The sequence below is a fragment of the Aotus nancymaae genome, unplaced genomic scaffold (assembly GCF_030222135.1).
Source record: "Aotus nancymaae isolate 86718 unplaced genomic scaffold, 86718_ANA_hifiasm-v0.15.2.pri h1tg000089l, whole genome shotgun sequence".
Taxonomy (NCBI): domain Eukaryota; kingdom Metazoa; phylum Chordata; class Mammalia; order Primates; family Aotidae; genus Aotus; species Aotus nancymaae.
In genome coordinates, this window is record NW_026988504.1 from 17,938,609 (window position 1) to 17,963,602 (window position 24,994).

A 24,994-nucleotide genomic window follows, 5' to 3' on the forward strand; every position below is an offset into this window, starting at 1 on the left:
TGCAGCCTATCCTTCCTTCATTCCCATGGCACCTGCCTAGGTGAAGCCTCAGCAGCTTTCACCGTAACCACTTCCAGGCTGTTTACTGGTCTTGGGTGCTATCGCACCCTCCTGACACCCTCAGGACAGGGCCTAGCTTGTCAGCACAGCAAGCCAAGCTGGCCCTCCATTCTGACCCAGCCACCTGGCCTCTTGAGCTCCACACTGTGGTTTCTGTAATGGGCCATGCCCGAATGCACTGATTTCTCATGCCCCTGTGCCCTGGTACATGCTGTTCTCCTGCCCAGGGCACCCCGCTCCCTGTCCTTGGCCTGGCAGGCTCAGTGCAGCGGGCATTTCCTTCAAGACTCCTTGACCTCTCCTGGGCAGCCCTTCCTCTTGGTATCACTGGACTCCAGCTACGTGGGTCCCACCAACCTTCGCTGTTTTGGACAGCAAGGGTGACTTCTCATTTACTCTGTCAGCCCAGCACCTGGCACAGGTGCTTGATAAAGGTCTCCTTGATGGGAACTTGAACTGAACTTGGAGATGCTTGTGATTCGGGTAGGAAGATGGCTCAGCGTGCTCTCTGATAGGCACAGAAGTTCGTCAGGGACTCTATGCCTTGAGGCTCCCTGTAATTTTCCTGATGAGGGTGGGCAGCCCCTCCTTCTGCACCCTCCACTTTCTCTCTGAGTCATTTCCAGGTTGAGGGCCAGGTGGCTGGCTGAGTCATGCTGCCGTATCTTTCCAGGGAGCATCACCATCCACTGATGAGTGGCCTTGAGTTCAGTGTCGCACTGTTTTAGTATTTTGGTGTTTGGCACTGTGGTCACTGGCTGTGCCGTGGTGACTTTGCTACTTTGGATTGTTCTCCATCAACCTTCATCTCCCCAGGTTGAAAAGATCTGACCTCTTTCTACCCTCCCCATCGCCCTGAGATGGAGTTTCGCTCTTGTTGCCCAGGCTGGAGTGCAATGGTATGATCTTGGCTCACTGCAACCTCTGCCTCCCATGTTCGAGCGATTCTCCTGCCTCAGCCTCCTGAGTAGCTGGGACTACAAGCGTGAGCTAATTTTTGTATTTTAGCAGAGACAGGGGTTTCACCATGTTAGCCAGGATGATCTTGCTCTCCTAACCTTATGATCATCCACCCAACCCGGCCTCCCAAAAGTGCTGAGATTATAGGCATGAGCCACCATGCCCAGCCGATCAGACCTCTTTAGGCTGTCCCACAACCCCACCCTTCATCATAGCAGTTCTGAACCTTTTTGGGTTCAGTAAGGAAATCCGTGGGCCCTCTCTCCAGAAAAAGCACATATTTGCACACAATTGGAGGTAGTTCATGAGCCTCCTAATGCCCACTGGTGCACCTCCCAGGGGCCTGCGTCCCCTGAGTAGGTAAATAGTGAGACCTACAGGCAGTAAATCAGTTTGGCTGTGCTTGGAGGGTGAATTTAGAAAGAAGAGAATGTTTTCCATATCAAAACAAGAATCAGGTAGAGACTTTGGAAGTTTGGTTTCGTGGTATATTTGTTATCTATTATGCTTAACAACTTACCCTAAAACTTACTGGCTTGAAATAACAGATTTATTATCCCACAGTTCCTGGGGGTCAGGAATGCAAGAGTGTCTGTGTTGTCTCCTGAAATTGCAGATAAATTGTTGGTCTGGGTTGTGGTTATCTGAAGGCTTGACTGAATCTGGGGAATCTGCTTCTAAGCTCATTCCCATGGCTGTGGGCTGGAGGCCTTAGTTCCTCATTCTGGGGGCCTTCCACAGGGCTCCTCATGACAGGACAGCTGGTTTTGCACAGAACGAGGGATCCCAGATAGGAGAGAGAGTGACCAAGATAAAACCTGCCTTGTCTTTTATTACCTGATGGAGTATTTTGTTGGTTGATGTCACATGGGAGGCGACCACTTGCCAGGGTGCTCAGCAGAGGGCAAGGATCCTTGCGGGGGCATCTTGAATGGTGGCTATAGCAAGGGAGGGGGTGGTGCTTGTGGCGGTAAAAACCAGGCCACAGTTTTTGTTGTTTTCTCAGTGATATTTGTGTTAAGATGCAGAGCTGGGATTCATATCTCGATAGATTTTATAAAATGCTTTTCCTTTTCCCATCCGGCCCTCTCTTCTCCCTTGTCTGTTCAAGCTAGCCATGGGAATATGGTGTTCCTGCCAGTGCAGCCGTTGAGTTCATTTATTTTTATTTGTTTATTTATTTATTTTTAATTGTTTCATAATTGAGATTTTATTGGTTGAGGATCAGTACAGACATTTCGATTTGTACACAATTCTTTTTTTTTTTTTTTTTTAAAAAGACGGGATTTCACCATGTTGGTCAGGCTGGTCTTGAACTCCCGACCTCAGGTGATCCGCCCGCCTTGGCCTCCAAAGTGTTTGGATTACAGGCGTGAGCCACCACGCCCGGCCATTTGTACACAATTCTTAACACACATAACAAAAATCTAAAAAGCCATGTATTGTAATTCTTTTTTAAAGTTATTCCAGTGACTTTCCAGCTTAAAATTTAGATGCAAATTTTCCTTAAGAGGCTATCAAGTACCTGTATCTTCACATGTTGATAAGCTGTTACATATGTCCCAACAATTCACAACTGAATAGCATGTACACTACATATTCAAATTTTTAATCGTTCACAGCACAGTAACAAAGTTACTAGGAAAACAGGACTACCACAACAAAGATGTTACAGAGTGCACACGATTCTGACAGGGAGAGCCACGATCAGAGTGGTTTTCTTTAGGAAGCAATTCTACTAAAAAACAACATGGGAATAGAAGTAATTTAAAATGTTCAAGACATTAAATGCAGGACTGACTCCATATTGCCATTTAATATGCTTTGTATTATAGGATATAAAAACTAACCCCCCATCTATGGAATGTTAAGCTGACACCCGAGACAGTCAGAGCCTCCCATAATTCAATATCCCACACTATTTTCTGGTTGTACCAAAAAATAAACAACCAGAAAATGATTTCACCTCTTAAAAAAAAGCATTTACACTTAAAAAATGGGATGAGGTGGGATTCCCTCCTTCTTAAAAATGTTTCTAGAGCTACTAAAAAACTCGCATTTACAAAATAGTTGATAAAAATATTCCTCTGGATTGTACAAGAAGGGAGACAGGGACCACTGACAAGACATGGTATATGGTATTAATCAGACTTGGCTTCTTTCTCTCCTGCTTCACCAGAGGCTGGACTCTCCTCAGTTTTCGTTTCCCCGTTTTCTGCAGGTAAATCTTCTTTAGTTTCAAGAAACTAAAAGAGGTTAGCCTCTTCAGTCTGTTTTCCCTTTGCTCCCCTTTTCCCTTTTGTTTGCATTTTTTTGTCTGAAGATTTATCCTTCGCTGCTGCCTTTTTCGGCTTCGCTTCCACTTTTGCCGGAGGTTTCGCTGACAACCGCGCGGATCTCCTCTTGGGCTCTTCCTTGGCATCCTGGCGGCCGGGAGGCGTGTGCCGGGTGCCTGCGGGCCGCGGTGCCGAAAGCCTTTGCGAAGCTGGGCTGCTTGGCCGCTGCCACTCCTCCCGCCGCCCGAGCTGCCAAGACCCACCTATTTATTTATTATTATTATTATTATTATTTTGAGACGGAGTTTAGCTTCTTGTTACCCAGGCTGGAGTGCAATGGCGCGATCTCGGCTCACCGCAGCCTCCGCCTCCTCTGTTCAGGCAATTCTCCTGCCTCAGCCTCCCGAGTAGCTGGTATTACAGGCACGCACCACCATGCCCAGCTAATTTTTTGTATTTTTAGTAGAGACGGTGTTTCACCATGTTGAGCAGGATGGTCTCGATCTCTTGACCTCGTGATCCACCCTCCTCGGCCTCCCAAAGTGCTGGGATTACAGGCCTGAGCCACTGCTCCCGGCCAAGTTTGTTATCTGAGCAGATGACATGTGTTAGAGTTGCTCAGAAAGACAAGATGGCGGAAGTGCCGCGTGCTAGTGGGTACCATCCCCGCTAAAAAAACACTGCTTGGTGCTTTAGCCAAATTTGCTTTAAAATTGTTTTTTAAAAAGGGAGGACTTTTATTAAAAAAACAAATGAACTAGGACTGGTCAGTAGGAGGCCCAGGCAGGAGTTGTGCTGAGGGTGGAAGGCCCAGGGTGGGAAGAGCTGTGGAGTGCAGACTGAGCTCCCCTAGGGCAGACACTGCCGGCCTCACTGTTCTCCGAACCCCCAGTGTGGGGGACAGTGCTTGGCACAGAAAAGCCCCTTTAAGTGTTTGCTATGAATGGTGCTAAAGAAGAAGGCCGAGAGTGTCAACCAGGGGCCAGGCACTGGGCAGTATATACACAGCCCCCGCGGTGCCCTCAGCCACTTTGTCTCAGTCACTGTTCAGGTTAAAGATACCAGAGAAGGCAGGTATTCGTGTTCCCATTTTGTAGGCAGAGACGTGGCAGCCCAGAGAGGTTAAATAACTCTCGAGATCACCCAGCTAAGGGCTGTGGGATCAGGGATTTGAACCTAGTGTGTCTGACTCCCTTCTGTACCCAGCACTGTCTGCCACTCTAGGACATAACCAGATAGGGATGGGCAGCCCGTTAGGTAAACAGGAAAGCAGACTCATGACTCCTGTGGAGAGCCCCCAGTGGAATGAATAAACTGGGAGGCTGGAGAAGTCACAATAAATTAACATGAAATTTTTAAATTTTTGTTTTTGTTTTTGTTTTGTTTTGAGATGCAGTCTAGCTTTGTTGCCCAGGCTGGAGTGCAGTGGCACGATTTTGGCTCACTGCAACCTCCACCTCCTGGGTTCAAGTGATTCTCCTGCCTCAGTCTCCTGAGTAGCTGGGATTACTGGCACCTGCCACCACGCCCAGCTCATTTTTGTATTTTTAGTAGAGATGGGGTTTGACCATGTTAGCCAGGATGGTCTCGAACTCCTGACCTCAAGTAATCTGCCTGCCCCAGCCTCCCAAAGTTCTGGGATTACAGGCATGAGCCACCATGCCCAGCCTTAAATATGGTTTTTATTTGAAAAAATTCTCTAGAAACATGGAGTGGAGACACAGCTTTAAAGCTCTGAATAGTTTATTTTCACCTCATGCCTGTAATCCCAGCACTTGGGGAGGCTGAGGTGGGACAGCTACTTGAGACCAGGAGTTTAAGAATAGCCTGGGCAACATAGTAAGACCCCATCTCTAAAAAATTAAAATTAAAAAATAAAAAAAGAGTTATTTCTGTAACTGGAAAAATCTAGCTAACATTTCTCAAGCACTTTATAAGTGCCAGGAACTCTACTTTAAGTACTTAAACTCAGGTTCTCATTTATACTTACATTCCTTGTGCCCACTGTATGGGTAAACAAACTGAGGCTCAGAGAAGTTTAGGGACTTGCCAAAGGTCATACAGCTTTGCTAATAGCAGAGATGAGATTTGGCCCAGATCTGACTCCATGCACTTGATTTCTGCTCTTTAGCATCTCCTGGTTGAGTCACTGGAATACACAGCATAGCTTAAAATGAAGGAGGAAGTACTGAAGAGGTAATGGAAGGAGACCTACCTGTCTCTGAGAGGGAAGAGAGTGCTGGGGAGGGAACTATATTAATTGAGGGGTGCAGAGAAATTAATACCGTCCAAAAAAACTTTTTTTTTTTTTTGAGATGGAGTTTTATTCTTGTTGTCCAAGCTGGTACACTGGTGTATGACCTTGGCTCACTGCAACCTCTGCCTTCCAGGTTCAAGCAGTCCTCCTGCCTCAGCCTTCCAAGTAGCTGGGATTACAGGCGCCTACCATCACACTCAGCTAATTTTGTATTTTTAGTAGAGACGGGGTTTCACCATGTTGGCCACGATGGTCTCAAACTCCTGACCTCAAGTGATCCACCCACCTTGGCCTCCCAGAGTGCTGGGATTACAGGCGTGAGCCACTGTGCCTCACCGGTCCAAATAATATTTTATGTTGAGAGCTCATCCAGCAGGCTCCTTAGATCAGGAGCTTGTAAGTGGCACATAAAGACAAAAAAAGGGAGCTCCAAAGAGTAATGCTACGGGAAATGACTTGAATTTAAACCATCACCTTGTTTCATCTCATGGACTGGCCAGATGCCATTTTGTTGTTGTTGTTGTTAAATTAATTGCTCGGTATATAGCAGCAGGTGCAAAATGTGGTACTTATTTTAAAATCGAAGGTTAAATTTTAAATTACTCAAAAAAGGCCTAACTTTGTTAAAAGAGAGGGAAAGGGCAGGTTTTGCCAGTATCTCTGGCCAGCTAGCAACTAACCTTTTTCTTATTCCAAAAAAAACAACTTGGGAACACTTATAAAAATTACGTATTGTTGTTCAACAAGATACATTAATGAGGAAATCAGGATGAGAGAAAAATAAAGGCAGGCAAATAAAGCCATGGCCCTTTTAGCACAAAACACATCCCAAAGGTTGCTAGAAGCAGAGGTGAAATCTTGGCTGTGTATTAGCAATCAAAGCAAAAAGGGAAACAATGTCCATTAGAACATTCTCAGAATCCACAAGATAGAAATGAATCAGTTATTCGGCATAAACACAGTGTTTCCTGGTGCTATTGGAACACTTTGTGAAATTAGGGACAATATCTCATTAACATCCCAGACCAACATCCCAGAAGACCATTTCTTAAGAGTTTGCATCAGTGCTCCTCCCTATCCCATACCCCCTCCCTCCAGAGATGACCACTATGCTGTCGTGTAAAATATTAATCTTATATCCAGCCACCTTTTTGTTTTATTTTGTTTTTGTTTTTTTTGTTTTTGGAGACAGAGTCTTGTTTTGTCACCCAGTGCAGTGGCACAATCTCAGTTCACTGCAACCTCTCCCTCCCAGGTTCAGATTCTCCTGCCTCAGCCTCCTGAGTAGCTGGGATTACAAGTGCATACCACCATACCTGGCTAATTTTTGTATTTTTGATAGAGATGGGGTTTCATCATGTTGGCCAGGCTGGTCTCGAACTCCTGGCCTCAAATAATCCACCCGTCTCGGCCTCCCAAACTGCTGGGATTATAGCTGTGAGCCACCGTGCCCACCCTTATCCAGCGACCTTTCTAAACTCACATTTATTTCAAGTAATTTGTCTGTAGACTATTTGAGGTTTTTACATAGACATCATATCATCTGTCTTTGAGAGTTTTAAACATTTGACTGCTCTATTCACTCAAAAATTTAAATACAAAATTTTAGATTCTATGATTGCATTATTCACACTTCATGGAGGTAGATAGGGGGCTAACAAAACATACCAAACATAGTTGCTTTCAATCTCAGGTCCAGATGCTGGATAGATAGCTTCTTTGAGAATGGGTGTGGTAGAAATATCTTTGGGGGACATGTAGGGATTTGGGAAAAACACCTGATTTTATTATGGTCATGGGCTTTCAATACATTTTTTTCCAAACCCCCTACAGATCACTACTTTTTTTGTTCTTTTCTTTTCTTTTCTTTTTTTGAGATGGAGTTTTGCTCTTGTTGCCCAGGCTGGAGTGCAACGGCACGATCTCAGCTCACTGCAACCTCTGGCTCCCAGATTCCAGTTATTCTCCTGCCTCAACCTACCAGGTAGCTGGGATTACAGGCATTCGCCACCACACCCAGCTAATTTTGTATTTTTAGTAGAGACAGGGTATCACCATGTTGGTCAGGCTTGTCTCGAACTCCTGACCTCAGGTGATCCACCTACCTCAGCCTCTCAAAGTGCTGGGATTACAGCTGTGAGCCACCGTGCTGGACCTCTTCTTCTTCTTCTTCTTTTTTTTTTTTTTTTGAGACAGGATCTCACTCTGTCACTCAGGCTGGAGTGCAGTGGCATAATCATGGCTCACCGCAGCCTCAACCTCCCAGGCTCAGGTGATCCTCCCACCTTAGCTTCCCGAGTAGCTGGGACTACAGACACATGCCACCATGCCCAGTTAATTTTTTATTTTTGAGACAGAGTTTTGCACTGTTGCCAGGGCTGGAGTGCAGTAGTGTGATCTCAGCTCACTGCAACCTCTGCCTCCCAGGTTCAGGTGATTCTCCTGCCTCAGCCTCTGGAGTAGCTGGGATTACAGGTGCCCGCCACGATGCCTGGCTAATTTTTTGCATTTTTAGTAGAGACAGGGTTTCACTATGTTGGCCAGGCTGGTCTCGGACACCTGACCTCATGATCCACCCGCCTCGGCCCCACAAAGTGCTGGGATTACAGATGTGAGCCACCACACCCGGCATTTTTTGTATGTTTTGTAGAGTCAGGGTGTGGCCATATTGCCCAGGCTGGTCTCGAACTCCTGGGTTCAAGCGATCCTCTTGCCTCGGCCTCCCAAAATGCTGGGATTAGGATTACAGGCATGAGCCACTGCACCTGGCTTCATCCATATTTTTTAAGCCATGTATAGACAGGGAGATGTTTGAAGTTATTTTACTGACAGGAATTTGGAGAGTGAAAATTTTATGGTGCTGATTAAACCTGGATTCATGTGCTTGGAAAAGAGAACCCCAGGGAAGGTAGTGAGTGCTTTGAGATGTGTCAAGGGGTATAACTGGGACTACAGGTGGACTTCAGAAACACCTACAGGCCTTGCGAAGAGGATCTTCAAAAGCAGGCCACCCTGGTCTGCTCTGAAGCTTGGACACAAGTTCTGACCCATGGGCATGGTTCAGGATCTGCTAGCCTGGAAAATTTTCAGGGCAGCGGCCCACAACCAACCAACTGACAAAAATGCTTACGGCAATAGCTAGAGGGCACCCAGTTTTAAGCCATCCACCCTTCTGTCAGCCTGCTACTGTAAATGAGCCTTAACATGTGATCTGTAGTTAGCTGAATTCTATTGACAGCCTATGGTTACTGGAGATAAGCCAATTCTATTCTGGGGACATCGGCCAGAAATGACATGCTTGGCCATTTGACCCAGAGCCTAGTTCCTGGCAGAGATTGGATAGCTGGTTGAGCATTGTGGCTGCTTTGGGTCTTGGTCAGAGATTCCTGTCGTTGGTAGAGGGGTATCTATACTCTTTGCTTCTTGGTAGTAGCAGGTGAGGCTGGAAATTCAAGTAGCTGCCTCAAAAGTGGTTTCAAGTCCTCACCATCCGGTGAAACCTCAGAGCCCATCAGATAGAAAATGCCAGCTGGGACTGTGCTAATTTGGTGAGGCCTGGGTAGAGAAGGAGGGTTCCTGGGCATGACCATCTGGTTTCGGAATGGAGGTAGTGGTCATTTATTAAGCACTTCGTGTGTATCGGGCACTGTACGGGAGATGTTCTGGCTGCTCTCCTGTATGTTTCCTGCAAAGACCTAATGAGATATGATTACCCCATCCTACAAGTAAGGAAACTGAGCCCAGAGAGGTTAGCTGCCCAGGGTCACACAGTAAATGATGAGCCAGGACTTGAACACTTGACTGCTTGAATGCTATGCTCTCTCTAGGGGTCAAGATGTGGCAGCTCACAGGATGCCTCCATCTCTCTTTTATTTTATTTTATTTTATTTTATTTATTTTTTTGAGACTGAGTCTCACTCTGTCACCCAGGCTGGAGTGCAGTGGCACAATCTCGGCTCACTGCAACCCCCACTTCCCAGGTTCAAGTGATTCTCGTTCCTCAGCCTCCCAAGTAGCTGGGATTACAGGCATGTACCACACACCCAGCTAATTTTCGTATTTTTAGTAGAGATAGGGTTTCACCATGTTGACCCGGCTGGTCTCAAACTCCTGACCACAGGTGATCCTCCTACCTTGGCCTCCCAAAGTGCTGGGATTAAAGGCATGAACCACTGCGCCCAGCTCTACATCTTATATTAATCATACTCTGTTCCCTTGCTTTGGAGGGAAAAGTTGCAGTTTAATGCCAACTGCTCCTGCTTGAGACACTATGCACAGTTGCTATCAGCCTGGCCCTGTAGAACCCCAGACTCAATACTGCATAGGATGTGATAAGACTACATCTGATGTGGTGAAGGCCACCAGGATGATATTGTTTTTGAGATAGCAGGTATGTCTGCCTCTTTCCCTTTGCATTTAGCTTTCACCATCAATACTGTCGACATGAAGAGCCTGCCGGACTGGACGGTGCACAATGGGAAGAACCTGACCCTGCAGTGCACCGCGGATGTCAGCACCACCTCTTACGTCAAGCCTCAGCACAGGATGCTGTTCTATAAGGATGACGTACTGTTTTACAACGTCTCCTCCATGGAGAGCACAGAGAGTTATTTTATTCCCAAAGCCCGGGTCTATGACTCAGGGACGTACAAATGTACTGTGATTGTGAACAACAAAGAGAAAACCACACAAGAGTACCAGGTGTTGGTGACAGGTGAGTTCTTGGAACTGAATACAGGCAAGCAGATGGAGTGTAACACACAGTGGCATGAATAACAGCTGTGAATGAATAGTGACACTGGACTTAACTCTCTACCCATCACCCTCTCATCATTCATCTGCCTGGCATTTTCCTTACCTGAAAACATAGTCACTAGACATATTCCCAATAGGCCAGATTCTTTCTTTCATTCTATTTTTTTTTTTTTTGAGACAAGAGTCTCACTCTGTCACCCAGGCTGAAGTGCAGTAGCATAATCTTGGAATACTGCAACCTCCACCTCCCGGGTTCAAGCGATTCTCCTGCCTCAGCCTCCCAAGTAGCTTGGATTACAGGTGTGCAGCACCATGCCTGGCTAATTTTGTATTTTTAATAGAAACAGGGTTTCACCATGTTGGTCAGGCTGGTCTCGAACTCCTGACCTCAAGTGATCCACCTGCCTTGGCCTCCCCAAATGCTTCTTCATCTCATCTCGTGAACTTCAATTTCTTCTTCAAGACTGAACTCAATGGTGTCTTCTCTTTCCAAATCAAAATTGACCTCCCCCAGGGCGCCAGTTGTTTCAGCTCTGATGTTCCCTCTACTTTCAATGGTACTTGTGTGTATAAAGGCCACAGAGAGCTGTGTTAAGATACTGGGTTCTTCAATCACTCTGCCTGAGTTACAATCTGGGCAAGGCCCTTAACAGTGCTAAACTTCAAAATCCTCATTAGTAAAAGGAAGATAACAATAATACCCACCTCAGGCAATTATTGAGAGGGTTAAAAGGTGTCATGTGGGTAGAGTGCTTAGCAAAATTTCCAGCACCTAGTGAGGTCCTAATACACGGAAATTATTTATTTATTTATTTATTTTGAGAGAGTCTTGCTCTGTCCCCCAGGGTAAAGTGCAGTGGTGCTATCTTGGCGCACTGCAACTTCCACCTCCCGGGTTCAAGCGATTCTCCTGTCTCAGCCTCTCCAGTAACCATGATTTCAAGCCCGTGCCACTATGCCCAGCTAATGTTTTATATTTTTAGTAAAGATGGGGTTTTACCATGTTGGCCAGGCTGGTCTCGAACTCCTGGCCTCAAATGATCCACCTGCCTTGGCCTCTCAGAGTGTTGGGATTACAGGCATGAGCCACTACGCCTGTTCCAGAAATTTCTTATTTCACTCAATATTGACTTCCTTTCTCACACTTCTGTCTACTCTTCTGAATAGTGAAATTATGAAGATAGAGATGGCGTTTGGTTTGTTTTTATATCCTGAACAATGAGTCTGGCTCATAGTAGGCACTCGGTCAATGTTCATGGAATCAATTAAAGTCAGTCCCAGCCTGTAGCTGCATTCAGTAAATGCTAACAACGATCACAGTGACACTGACAAACACTGGCTACCTTTTCTCCTCTAAGCTGCATCTGTTGGGAATCTGATTGTGTCCTCTTCCCAATGGGATTATAAACCATTGAAAACACCAACTACATCTTGACCATATTTTATTTTTATTTATTTATTCATTTTTTGAGACAGAGTCTTACTCTGTCACCCAGGCTGGAGTGCAGTGGCATGATCTTGGCTCACTGCAACCTCCACTTCCCAGGTTCAAGCGATTCTCCTGCCTCTGCCTCCTAAGTAGCTGGGACTACAGGGGCCTGCCACCACACCCAGCTAATTTCTGTAGTTTTAGTTGAGAAGGGGTTTCACTGTGTTGGCCAGGCCGGTCTTGAATGCCTGACCTCAAGTGATCTGCCCTCCTCAGCCTCCCAAAGTGCTGTGATTACAGGTGTGAGCCACCATGGCCAGCCACATTTTATTTTTTAAAATAGGTTTTTGCGGGGGCAGGTGGTGTTTAGTTTTTCCTTTTGAGACAGAGTCTCACTCTGTTGGGCTGGAGTGTAGTGGTATGATCTCAGCTCACTGCAACCTCTGCCTTTCTTCAGGTTCAAGTAATTCTCCTGCCTCAGCCTCTCAAGTAGCTGGGATTACAGGCACCTGCCACCATGCTCAGCTAATTTTTTTCTCTTTTTAGTGGAGACAGGGTTTCGCCGTGTTGGCCAGGCTGGTCTCAAATTTTTTCCCTTCCCTTTCCTTCCCTCCCCTCCCCTCCCTTCCTCTCCCCTCTCCTCCCCTCCCCTTTTTTCTTTTTTCTTTTTTTCATGATAATGGAGAGTCAGGGCATCCAACTGGTCAGTGTCCTTCTCCATGGCCCTTTTTTCTTTCCTTTTCTTTTTGAGACAGGATCTCACTTCGTCGCCCAGGCTGGAGTGCAGTGGTTCGATCACTGCTCACTGCAGCCTCAACCTCCTGGGCTCAAGCCATTCTCCCACCTTGATCTCCCAAGTAGCTGGGACTACCAGTGCGCACCACTATGCCTGGCTAATTTTTAATTTTTTTGTAGAGATGGCATTTTACCATGTTGCCCAGGCTGGTCTCAAACTCCTGGGCTCAAGAGATCTACCCGCCTCGGCCTCCAGATTTTATATTTTTCAAAGTACCTGGTGCTGTACTGGGCACATACCTGCTCAGTTATTACCTGATAGGTGGCACTCAGTATTCAGAGAACAAAAAAAGGAACCTTCTCATGGGTCAAATACAATCACTCGGTGGAGGGAAGCTTGTGTCTTTCAATCAGGCTGATACTGACAGACTTTCTCTTTCCCCAAAGGAGTGCCCAGTCCCAGCGTGACACTGGACAAGAAAGAGGCCATCCAAGGTGGGGTCGTAAGGGTCAACTGTTCCGTCCCAGAGGAAAAGGCCCCAATACACTTCACAATTGAAAAACTTGGACTGAATTCAAAAATTGTCAAGCAAAAAAGAGAGAAGACTTCTCGGGACCAGAATTTTGTGACGCTGGAATTCCCTATTGAGGAACAGGACAGTGTCATAACCTTCCGATGTCAAGCTAGGATCATTTCTGGGATCCACGTGCAGACCTCAGAATATACCAAGAGTGATCTGGTCACCGTGAGAGGTCAGAGTCCTGTTCCCTTTCTTGTCGTTCTTTGTGGTTTCTGGTTTGGCATGGGGAGAAAGAACCCAGAACTGGAAAGCGGTAGGGCCTTCTGGCCGGGCTGTTGTTCTCAAGACAATCATTTTAAGCCAGTATTTTTCAAGCTCTTTTTTTTTAACTGTGATTCAGTGAAATTACATATAATTTTTCAAAGAAGAGTTTCACCAACAACACTTTACCATTAATATAGGTGATGCTTTTGTTTTGTGTGTGTGTGTGTGTGTGTGTGTGTGTGTGTGTGTGTGTCTTTTGTTTTTGTTTTTGTTTTTTTTTTGAGACAGAATCTTGTTTTGTCGCCCAGGCTGGAGTATAGTGGCTGGATCTTGGCTCTCTGCTCCCTGGTTCAAGCGATTCTTATGCCTCAGCCTCCAGAGTAGCTGGGATTACAGGTTTGAACCACCAGGCCTGACTATTTTTTATATTTTTAGTAGAGCTGGGGTTTTACCATGTTGGCCAGGCTGGTTTCGAACTCCTGACCTCAGGTGATTTACCCGCCTTGGCCTTCCAAAGTGCTGGGATTACAGGCGTGAGCCACTGCGCCTGACCTTGTGTGTGTTTTTGAGACAGTGTCTTGCTCTGTTGCCTGAGCTGGAGTGTAGTGGCACGATCATTGCTCACTGCAATCTCAAACTCCTGGGCTCAAGTGATCCCTCCCACCTTTGTCTCCCTAACTGCTGGGATTACAGGTGTGAGCCATTGCACCTGGCCTTTTTTTCCTCTTTTTTTTTTTTCAGAGACAGGGTCTTGCTTTGTTGCCCAGGCTGGAGTGCTCACTGTATCATATCTCACTGTAACCTCCAACTCCTGGGCTCAAGTGATTCTCCCACCTCAGCCTCCCAAGTAGCTGGGACTGTGCCATGTGCCATCATGGCCAGATAATTTTTCCTTTTTTTTTTTCATAAAGACAGGGTCTTGCTATGTTTCCCAGGCTGGTCTCAAACTCCTGGGTTTATGAAGTCCTGCCTCGGCCTCCCAAAATGCTGGGATTACAGGCATGAACCACCTTGTCCAGTGTATATGATGCATTTTAAAAATTTTGTTAAAATAATTTCAACTCTTCTTTTTTTCTTATATTCTTTCTCTTTTTGATGTTAACCCCCAGTATTCATATGATGCATTTCAATATTTCCTATTTTACTCTATTTCAGTCTTTTCTTTTTGAGACAGAGTCTTGCTCTGTCGTCCAGGCTAGAGTGCAGTGGGCACAATCTCGGCTCACAGCAGCCTCCACCTCCCAGGTTCAAGCGATTCTCCTGCCTCAGCCTCCTGGGTAGCTGGGATTACAGAGGCACACCATCACACCTGGCTAATTTTTGTATTTTTAGTATAGACAGGTTTTCACCATGTTGGCCAGGCTGGACTCAAAGTCCTGACCTCAGATGATCCGCCCACCTCAGCCTCCCAAAGTGCTAGGATTACAGCTACGGTGCCCAGCCTATTTTAGTCTTTTTTTTTTCCTTTTTTTTGAGACGAAGTCTTGCTCTGTCACTGTAGTGCAGTGACACGATCTCAGCTCATGGCATCCTCTGCCGCCAGGGTTCAAGCAATTCCCCTGCCTCAGCCTCCAGAGGAGCTGGGACTACAGGCGCGCACCACCACACCCAGATAATTTTTTTGTATTCTAGCAGAGACGGGGTTTTATCATGTTGGCCAGGATGGTCTCGATCTCCTGACCTCATGATCCGCCTGCCTCGGCCTCCCAAAGTGCTGGGATTACAGGCATGAGCCACCTCGCCCGGCCCTATTTCAGTCTTTATAAACACCAGCCATGATGTACTACACTGATGCATTATGTGATCTGTGGTTTGGAAGCCACTGCTTTAAGCCATCGAGGTTCAGACACCAGGAAGTTGGGTCTGGAGGGGATCGGGAGGAAAGAGGGGCCAGGTCCTCAGCCTTGCTGTCCCAACGTTTAACATAGACTTGCGTTGGACAAACACCAAACAAATGAGAAATGCTCTCAGGAGAGAAGAGGGCAGCAGCAGAGGGAAGCCGGGGAGTGTCCAGGACAAGCAGGACTCTAGCACAGGTAGTCAGCCACTCCCAGGCCCCGGGCTCATTGGCCAAGCATGAGAAGTCAGGGAAGCCACACCCGTGTAGATATTTGCAAATATTTCCAAAGCAGGAACCTTACAGTTTGTCATAAATGGTCCCCTTCTTTTGGCATCCCACTTTATCCTGCCTATGGTGTGTGTGTGTCTGTATGTTCTATTATTGAATCATATGTGCTCTGGGTAGAATTTTTGGAAAAAAGAGCAGGATATAAATTATGTAGATAAAGTGACAAAAAAACCACACATGATCCTCTAGACTTTTCTATATATATTTATATATCATACACACATGCATACGCACACACACACGCACACAGGTTTTGTTTTTACAAAAGATGACACTATTTTATAATTTTTTAAAAACTTGACAAAATCTTATGGACTTGGGTCCGTATGAAGAAATATAGATCTATATCACTTTTAGAACTCAGAACTCTACTGTAGGGATGGGCCATCTCTGCAACCCTCAAACTCCTGGGCTTAAGTGATTTTTACCTTCTCTTTTGTTGATGGACATTTAGGTATTTTTCTCAGTTTTTGCTATGACAACAATCCTACAGTATAGGTATTTGTACTTATAACTTGTGTACTTTGGCAACTATTTTTTATTTTTTGAGACAGAGTCTGGCTCTGTCACCCAAGCTGGAGTGCAGTGGTACAATCTTGGTTTACTGCAACCTCTATCTCCCAGGTTCAAGTGATTCTCCTGCTTCAGCCTCCTGAGTAGCTGGGACTACAGGCACACTCTGCCACGCCTGGGTAATTTTTTGTATTTGAGTAGAGATTGGGCTTCACCATGTTGCCCAGGCTGGTCTCCAACTCCGGAGCTCAGGCAATCCACCCGTGTTGGCCTCCCAAAGTGCTTGGATTACAGGTGTGAGCCACCGTGCCAGGCTGGGGTTAATTCTTAGCAGTCAAATTGTTGAATCAAATGCTATTTGCATTTTCAGTGGATTAAAAACTTGAGCATGAGGCTAGATGTGGTGGCTCACACCTGTAATCCTATCACTTTGGGAGGCCAAGGCAGTGGATCACCTGAGGTCAGAAGTTCGAGACGAGCCTGGCCAGCATGGTGAAACCCTGTCTCTACTAAAAATACAAAAATTACCCAACTGTGGTGGTGGGCACCTATAGTCCCAACTACTCAGGAGGCTGAGGTGGGAGGATCGCTTGAACCTAGGAGGTGGAGGTTGCAGTGAGTCTACATGCCACTGCATTCCAGCCTGGGCGACTGAGACGCCATCTCGAAAAAAAACAAAAACAAAAAAACCACTTCAGCATGAAAAACTTATCATAAAATAAGACAAATAACAAACTGGAGAAAATATTTGCATAGTACCTTTGACAAAGAGCTAATTCCTTTAATTTATAAAAGGCTTGGTCGACCATGCCTGGCTTGATGTTCCCAAAGTGCTAGATATTGCCAAAGGCTCTTCAGGTGGTTGAACATTTTTATCAAAAGTGATGCTAGTGTTTGTTTTCCCACATCCTTACCAACAGAGTCTTTCTTTCTTTCTGTTTTTTTTGAGATGAGGGTCTTGCTATGTTGACCAGGCTGGTCTCGAACTCCTGGCCTCAAGTGATCCTCCCATCTCGGCCTCCCAAAGTGCTAGGATTATAGGCATGAGCTACTGCACCTGGCACCCAGCAGAGTATTTCAATGTTTTATTATTTTTGACAATCTAGTTGAGGTATAGTGATATATACCATTGTCGTGGTGATTTGTATTTCTCTAGTTTTTAGTGAGGTTGAGTTTGTTTATTCATCTATTACTTTTTTTTCCCCATAAACTGCCTATTCATATACGCTTTGTCATTTTTATTGTGAATCACAAAACTCAGGTGCCATTAAAGAAACAAGATAGGTAAATTTGACTAACCAAAACTCTTTTTATTGTTCCTGATTGATTTGTTCAAGCCCTTTATTTTATTTTTAAAAATATTTTGTAATACGTTTTTTGAGATGGAGGGTCTCATCGTGTTGCCAAGGTTGGTCTTAAACTCCTTAGCTGAGGCAGTTCTCCTCCCTCAGCCTCTCAAAGTGCTGGGGTTGCAGGTGTGAGCCACTGCCCCCAGCTGAGCCTTTTAGAAGTTAATTAGCACTTTGTCAGAGAGATTATGCAAATATTTTCTCTAGTTTGTCATTTTTCTTTTAGTTTTATAAGTTTTCCATGCTGAAGTTTTTAACCTTCAGCTAGTCAAATTTACCTATCATGTTTCTTTATGGCACCTCAGTTTTGTGTTTCATACTTAAAGGTCTTCCACATGTCAAGAGTATTATTATTATTATTATTATTATTATTATTTTGAGATGGAGTTTTGCTCTTGTTGCCCAAGCTGGAGTGCAATGGCGCGATCTGGGCTCACTGCAACCTCCACCTCCTGGGTTCAAGTGATTCTCCTGTCTGAGCCTCCTGAATAGCTGGGGATACAGGTGTGTGCCACCACGCCCAGCTAATTTTTTATATTTTTAGTAGAAACGGGGTTTCACCGTGTTAGCCAGGCTGGTCTTGACCTCCTGACCTCAGGTGATCCGCCCGCCTCGGCCTCCCAAAGTGCTGAGATTACAGGCATGAGCCACTGCGCCTGGCCATGTAAAGATTATTAAAGGAAAAAAAATGTCACCTGTGTTTTCTTTTACTGTGCTGTGGTTTCATTTCTTTTCCCCCTGTATTTAAATCTCTGGTGCATCTGGAGTTGATTTGGGTGAAAGAAAAACACCCTTCAGCTATTATTAAGATTCCCCAGAAGACCTAAAATTTGAGAGTCCTAAAGGATGTAAAGGATGCCTTCCCCTTTTCTACTTTTACTTGAGAAGGCAGGCTGTTATTTTATGATAACTTCTTATTATGAATTGACTTTATTTTTTATTTTTTTATTTTTTTAAGATGGAGTTTCACTCTTGTTGCCCGGGCTGGAGTGCAATGGCATGACTGCAGCTCACTGCAACCTCCACTTCCCAGGGTCAAGTGATTCTCCTGCCTCAGCCTCCCAAGTAGCTGGGATTACAGTCATGTGCCACCACGCCCGGCTAAGTTTGTATTTTTAGTAGAGATGGGGTTTCTCCATGTTGGCCAGGCTGATCTCGAACTCCCAACCTCAGGTGATCTGCCCACCTCAGCCTCCCAAAGTGCTAGGATTACAGGCATGAGCCACTGAGCCCGGCCATGAATTGACTTTATAATGTTAAAAACCGCCGGGTGCGGTGGCTCATGCCTGTAATCCTAGCACTTTGGGAAGCCGAGGTGAGTGGATCACCTGAGGTCAGGAATTCAAGACCAGCCTGGCCAGCATGGTGAAATCCCATCTTAAAAAAAAAAAAAAAAAAGTTAAAAACCACTAATGAATATTAAAGTATTAGATTACTCTAAATTCACTTTTAGCATTTTTTACACGTCTCTATTTTGTATTTTACACAGTTGGAATCTGTGCATATAGTGAGTTTATGCCCTGGGCTTGTTTTTTGTTGTTAGTGGAAATGAAAGCCTAGGACCTATCCCTACTTCCCTGAAGATCCTATGCCCTGGTTGGTATCTGACCTATACTTGACTAAAACTATTTTTCTTTTTTAATAGAGATAGGGTCTCGCTATGTTGCCCAGGCTGTTCTAGAACTCCTGGGCTCCAAAGTGTTAGTATTATAGGCGTAAAGCCCCATGTTAGGGCAAAATTGTTTTTCAAACTGTGTAAGTCCTGAAATCAGTTTAGTGAGTGATGGCCAGCATTTACAAAAATGAAATAGAAAAGACTAGAAGCCACTTTTTTGGAAGCATGCAATTATTCAAATATGCATTTCCATGAAGCAGCCCATTTCACATAGCTGAACTTTAAAAAGCTATAGTATCTTCATGCTGAAATGCCAAGCTTCCATAAAGTGCTGAGAAGAGCCTAGAAAATCTATAGTGGGCAGGAGGAAGATCACGTCTAAATACTGTGGTTATTTCTGAAGTCATCTGAAGAAGTTTCTGCAGGCGAGATCTAGAGAAGGTGTTTGGCCTTTGGGAAGCTTCAGAAAGCCAGAGAATTGCAGTGAAGAAGCCTGAAGATGCAAGAGTGAGCAAGAAGCGAGAGAGTATGACAGCAGCCCGGCCAAAAGTTTGAGAGAGGAAAGATTGAATTTTTAAAGTTAGTTAGGAAAGGCTGGGTGCAGTGGCTCACGCCTTTAATGCCAGCACTTTGGGAAGCTGAGGTGGGCAGATTACCTGAGCTCAAGAGTTTGTGACCAGTCTGGGCAACACGGTGAAACCCCATCTCTACTAAAAAAAAAAATACAAAAAGTTAGCTGAGCTACTCGGGAGGCTGAGGCAAGAGGACTGCTTGAATCTGGGAGGTGGAGGTTGCAGTGAGCCGAGATCACGCCGCCGTGCTCCAGGCTGGGCGACAAAGCAAGACTCTGTCTTGAAAAAAAAAAAAGTTAGTTAGGAACAATAGAAGTTGGATAACAGGGAGCAGGAAAAGAGCAGAAGAGCTTCCTCTTGCCCAGGTTTGCACCTGAGTCCAACCTGGTTGTCTTCTCTGGCAGAATCCTTCTCTATGCCCAAGTTCCACATCAGTCCCACCGGAATGATCATGGAGGGAGATCAGCTCCACATTAAGTGCACCATTCAAGTGACTCACCTGGCTCAGGAGTTTCCAGAAATCATAATTCAGAAGGACAAGGCAATTGTGGCCAACAGCAAACACGGCAACGAGGCTGTGTACTCAGTCATGGCCATGGTGGAGCACAGTGGCAACTACACGTGCAAAGTGGAGTCCAGCCGCATAGCCAAGGTCAGCAGCATCGTCGTCAACATAACAGGTAGGGCTGCTGCTGCGGGAGAGGGCTGGCATATGTCGGGCTCAAGAAGCCACCCAGCTGCCATCCAGCATGGTGGAAGAGAGTTGATACATTTTCTGCCCCTGCTTATCTGAATGAATGTGCTCAGGTGGGGCTTTGGTGCTCATGGGAGGAAGTCAATGCAGAGCGAGTTAACAGTCCACTGTGCCTATTGAGGGTGGGGGCTCCGACACCAAATCTCAACCCTGCCACTCACTGCTTCTGTGACCTTGGGTGAGTTGTTGAATGTGCCGCAGCTCTGTGAGATGGTGATCATGGCAGCACTCACGTTTTAGGACTGCTATAATAATTAAGTGAGAGCCTGTACAGAGTAACTATGAATACTGGTTAATATTTCCTTACTCTGTTATATTTCTCTGTCCCCTGTGCCAAGCACAATGCTAAATCCCAGACATGGGTCCTACGACAGAGCCACAAATGAGAAAGCATTAGTAAACTCAAAAATAATCATAACATGGGGTGTGGTGGCTCACCCCTGTGATCCCGGGACTTGGGAGGCCAAGGTGGGCAGATCATTTGAGGCCAGGACTTCAAGACCAGCCTGGCCAATATGGTGAAACCCCGTCTCTACTAAAAATACAAAAATTAGCTGGGTGTGGCAGCACGTGCCTATAATCCCAGCTACTCAGGAGGCTAAGGCACAAGAATCGCTTGAACCCAGGAGGTGGAGGCTGCAGTGAGCCAAGATCACGCCACTGCATTTCAGCCTGGGCAACAGAGTGAGAGTCTGTCTCAAAAAAAAAAAAAATGACAATTCCCCTTTGTTGAACACTGTATGATGGGTTTATATACATTTTCTTTTTCTTTTCTTGTTTTTCTTTTTTGAGACAAGGTCCCACTCTGTTGCCCAGGCTGGAGTACAGTGGTGCGATCTCAGCTCACTGCAACCTCTGCCTCCCAAGTTCAAGTGATTCTCCTGCCTTAGCCTCCCGAGTAGCTAGGATTACAGGTGCATGCCACCATGCCCCGCTCATGTTTTGTATTTTTAGTAGAGACAGGGTTTCACCATGCTGGCTAGGCTGGTCTCAAACTCCTAACCTCAAGTGATCTGCCTGCCTTAGCCTCCCACAGTGCTAGGATTATAGGCGTGAGCCACTGTGCCTGGCCCAGGTTTATATATATTTTCATTTCATGCTCATAACAATTCTAGGAGATAGGCATAAGGATGCCCATATTGTGGATGTGGAAACTCAGACTGAGAGGTCAGATTGCAGGGTTACCAAGAGGTAGAACAAGAATTATCCTCAGGCCTGTTTGGCTTTTAAATCCATGAGCTGGAAAATTCCCTCAGGCTCTTAACCCCCCCTTACCTGGCTTTATTTCTCTCTAAAGTACTTAGCACCAAAAATAGACTCTACCTTTCTTGTTTATTGTGTATGCAGCCACTAGAATGTAAGCTGCTGAGGGAAGGACATTATCTATTCTGTTCAGTGCTATGCCCTTAACACCTAGAACAGTGTCTGGCACACAGTAGGGATTGAATACGTATTTGTTGGATCAAGGAATGAGTGTTGGATGACAGTGTTTCAGGGGACAGAGAGAGTCAGCACTTCTCGGTTGCACCGTGAAGGTGTTCATGTGTGTCTGCATTCATACATTCATTCATTCATTTGTTCACTTGTTTACTAAAAGCCTCCTATGTGTCAGGCGTTGTCAGTGTCAACAACAGTCCCCAGCACCACAGGTAGGCTGCCAACTACCCAACTGGGATATTGGCATATACGTTGGGTCCTACTGGTCTATAGTCTGTGCTAGCAATGTAATGATTGATAATGACTTATATTTTGATGGCTCATGGTATTTTTTTACTGATACAATTTATATGATCTCATTAAAGAAAAGTACCAATTCAACACATATTGAGCACCTTCTGTATGCTGGGCAACTTACTGGGCTACCTAAGACCTGGTTTTACCTTTGAAGTATTCACAGACATAAATAGACCAGTCTACAGCATTTTGTGGTAGAAGCCCAGATGGACTGAGACATTCTGTCTCAGAGACTTTCTCTGGATAACTTTCTCCAAGAGTCCTTTCCCTGATTCCCCAAGCCTAGGTTCAGTGTTTTTCTCATGGGCTCTGTCACAAACAGTGCATCTGAATCAACCACTAAATCTAAGCGCTTTGAAGTCAGAGACGTTTCTGATGCATTGCTATCGCTCAATGCCTAGCAACGGGCCCACCACAGAGAGAGTGTGCAATAAATACTTGTGGGGTGAAATGAGCGAGTGAACAAATAAATGAGTGAATGCATGAATCATTACTTGCTGCATTACAAGATGCAAAACTTTTTTTTTTTTTAAGAGGGAGTTTCACTCTTGTCGCCCAGCCTAGAGTACAGTGGTGCGATCTTGGCTCACTGCAGCCTCTGCCTCCTGGGTTCGAGCAATTCTCCTGCCTCAGCCTCCCGAGTATCTGGGATTACAGGTGCCTGCCACTATGGCCAGCTTATTTTATAGTTTTAGTAGAGACAGGTTTTCACCATATTGTCCAGGCTGGTCTTGGACTCCTGACTTCAGGTGATCCACCCACCTCTGCCTCCCAAAGTGCTGGGATTACAGGCATGAGCCACTGCACCTGGCCACAAGTTGCAAAACTTTTCTAATCCTTCTCGTTGAAATAAATTGGATTAACAAGAAAGGAAAACCTGCCATTGGAATCCTAGGCAAAGAATGATCCTCACTGGGGTGATCGTTACGTATATGAGAAGCAAAGGAAAACTTTTTGCTGGAAGTTGGAAGTTGGTTCTTCCAACAGCACCTGAGCCAAGGGCCTCTCCAGGAAGGGGCTTTGTGGTGGTGGCCAGACACATCTCACTCCATTCCCACTCACTGTTTTTCAGAACTATTTTCCAAGCCCAAACTGGAATCTTCCTCCATACATCTGGACCAAGGTCAAACACTGTCCCTAAACTGCTCCATCCCAGGAATGCCTACAGCCAACTTCACCATCCTGAAGGAAGACGTGGTTGTGTCACAGACTTCAAATTTCAGGAAGAGAGTCTCAGAGTGGGACAGTGGGGCGTATATCTGCACTGCAGGTATTGGCAAAGTAGTCAAGAAAAGCAACACAGTCCAGATAGTCGTGTGTGGTGAGTATATCAGCGCTGACTCAGAGGGCATCCGGGGCTGAATGGGAGAAAGGAAATTTATCTGCAGCCGCCGCCCTGTCCGGTCTGATCAGACTCACGCAGGGTAAGAACTAGAGGGAAAGAAGGGTGAAATCAAAAGGCCAAAGAAACAAGGAGGTATTCCTGCTCAGAGTACTGATTCACTGATGATGATGTGGGTTTTGACTTGCGAAGATTCTGGCAAGGTTCTGCCTGCTGGAGCAAGTACCCACCCAAAAGCTCAGGAAGGAAACACTACTTAGCCAATGTTAGACTTTTTTTTTTTTGAGACAGAGTCTCACTCTGTCGCCTAGGCTAGAGTGCAGTGGCATGATCTCAACTCACTGCAACCTCTGTCTCCTAGGTTCCTGCTCCAGGGTATCCTGCCTCAGCCTCCCGAGTAGCTGGGATTACAGGTGCCTGCCTGAATGTGTGTGCAAGACCTGGTTAAAATACAGGTTCTGATTCAGTATTTTAGGTCCAGATGGGACCAGGTTCTGCATCTCTAACTAGCATTTTGGTGACGTGGATGCTATTGGTCTCTGGACCACACTGTGTGTGGCGAGATTCGAGATGATTCTAGATCTCCAGTCAAGTTGTCACTGTCACTATTATTCAGTTGTGATCCTTTCATTTAACCTGTGGCTGTGTTTTATCCAGCTAAGATTTTATTATAGCTTCAACTGAACCTACTGTCAATACTCTAACCAATTAACTCAAAAGGCAGGCCAAGAAGTATTTAAAAATATATATATCGGCTGGACACGGTGGCTCAAACCTGTAATTCCAGCACTTTGGGAGGCCAAGGCCGGCAGATCACCTGAGGTCAGGAGTTTGAGACCAGCCTGGTCAATGTGGTGAAACTTCGTCTCTACTAAAAATACAAAAGTTAGCTGGGTATAGTGGTGCACACATGTAATCCCAGCTACTTGGGAGACTGAGGCAGGGTCCCTTGAACTTGGGAGGCACAGGTTGTGGTGAGCCAAGATTGCACTATTGCACTCTAGCCTGGGTGACAGAGCAAGACTTCGTCTCAAAAAAAAAAAAAAATATATATATATATATATATATGTATACATACACACACATATATATGTGTGTGTGTGTATATGTGTGTGTATGTACATATATATACATACACACATATATATATCTCCTGGGCCAGGTGTGGGGGCTTATACTTATAATCCAGCACTTTGGGAGGCTGACATGGGAGGATCACTTGAGTCCAGGAGTTTAAGACCAGCCTGGGCAACATAGTGAGACCCTGTCTCTACAAAAAATAAAGAATTAGTCAGATGTGGTGTGCAGCTGTAGTCGCAGCTACTGGGGAGGCTGAAGTAGGAGGATTGCTTGATTCTGGGAGGTTGTAGTAAGCCCTGATTGCAATATTGCACTCCAGCCTGGGTCACAGAGTGAGACCCTGTCTCAAATACACACACACACACACACACACACATTTTGTTTGGCTACTTGTTATACTTTTCCTATGCTTTCTGTGTCTTTGCTCAACACAAGAAAAGCATATGTACATGTGCATGTGCATGTGAGCTATGGTAAAATATAAACACGTATTTCTGGGGATGTAATGTTTTCCTTGAATTTCTGTCATTCTCTATTTTGCTTATTGCACTTCTTTTTCCCTTTCCCTTCTCACCACACACACACACGTGCACGCACGCGTGCACACACACACACACACACAGCCTGTTAGTCTCATAGGCGTCCTATAA

At 45.5% G+C, this 24,994-nt stretch overlaps 1 protein-coding gene across 2 annotated transcripts in view; it reads left to right on the plus strand.

Annotated features, from left to right (window-relative positions):
- PECAM1 (platelet and endothelial cell adhesion molecule 1) overlaps positions 1-24,994 on the plus strand; it is a 77,277-nt gene that overhangs the window by 12,798 nt on the left and 39,485 nt on the right. For both annotated transcript variants that reach the window (XM_064369548.1, XM_064369549.1), the window contains 4 exons: positions 9,974-10,267; positions 12,920-13,225; positions 19,839-20,114; positions 22,995-23,243. In XM_064369548.1, the coding sequence (XP_064225618.1) occupies positions 9,974-10,267; positions 12,920-13,225; positions 19,839-20,114; positions 22,995-23,243 (1,125 nt within the window). The remainder of the gene's footprint in view (positions 1-9,973; positions 10,268-12,919; positions 13,226-19,838; positions 20,115-22,994; positions 23,244-24,994) is intronic.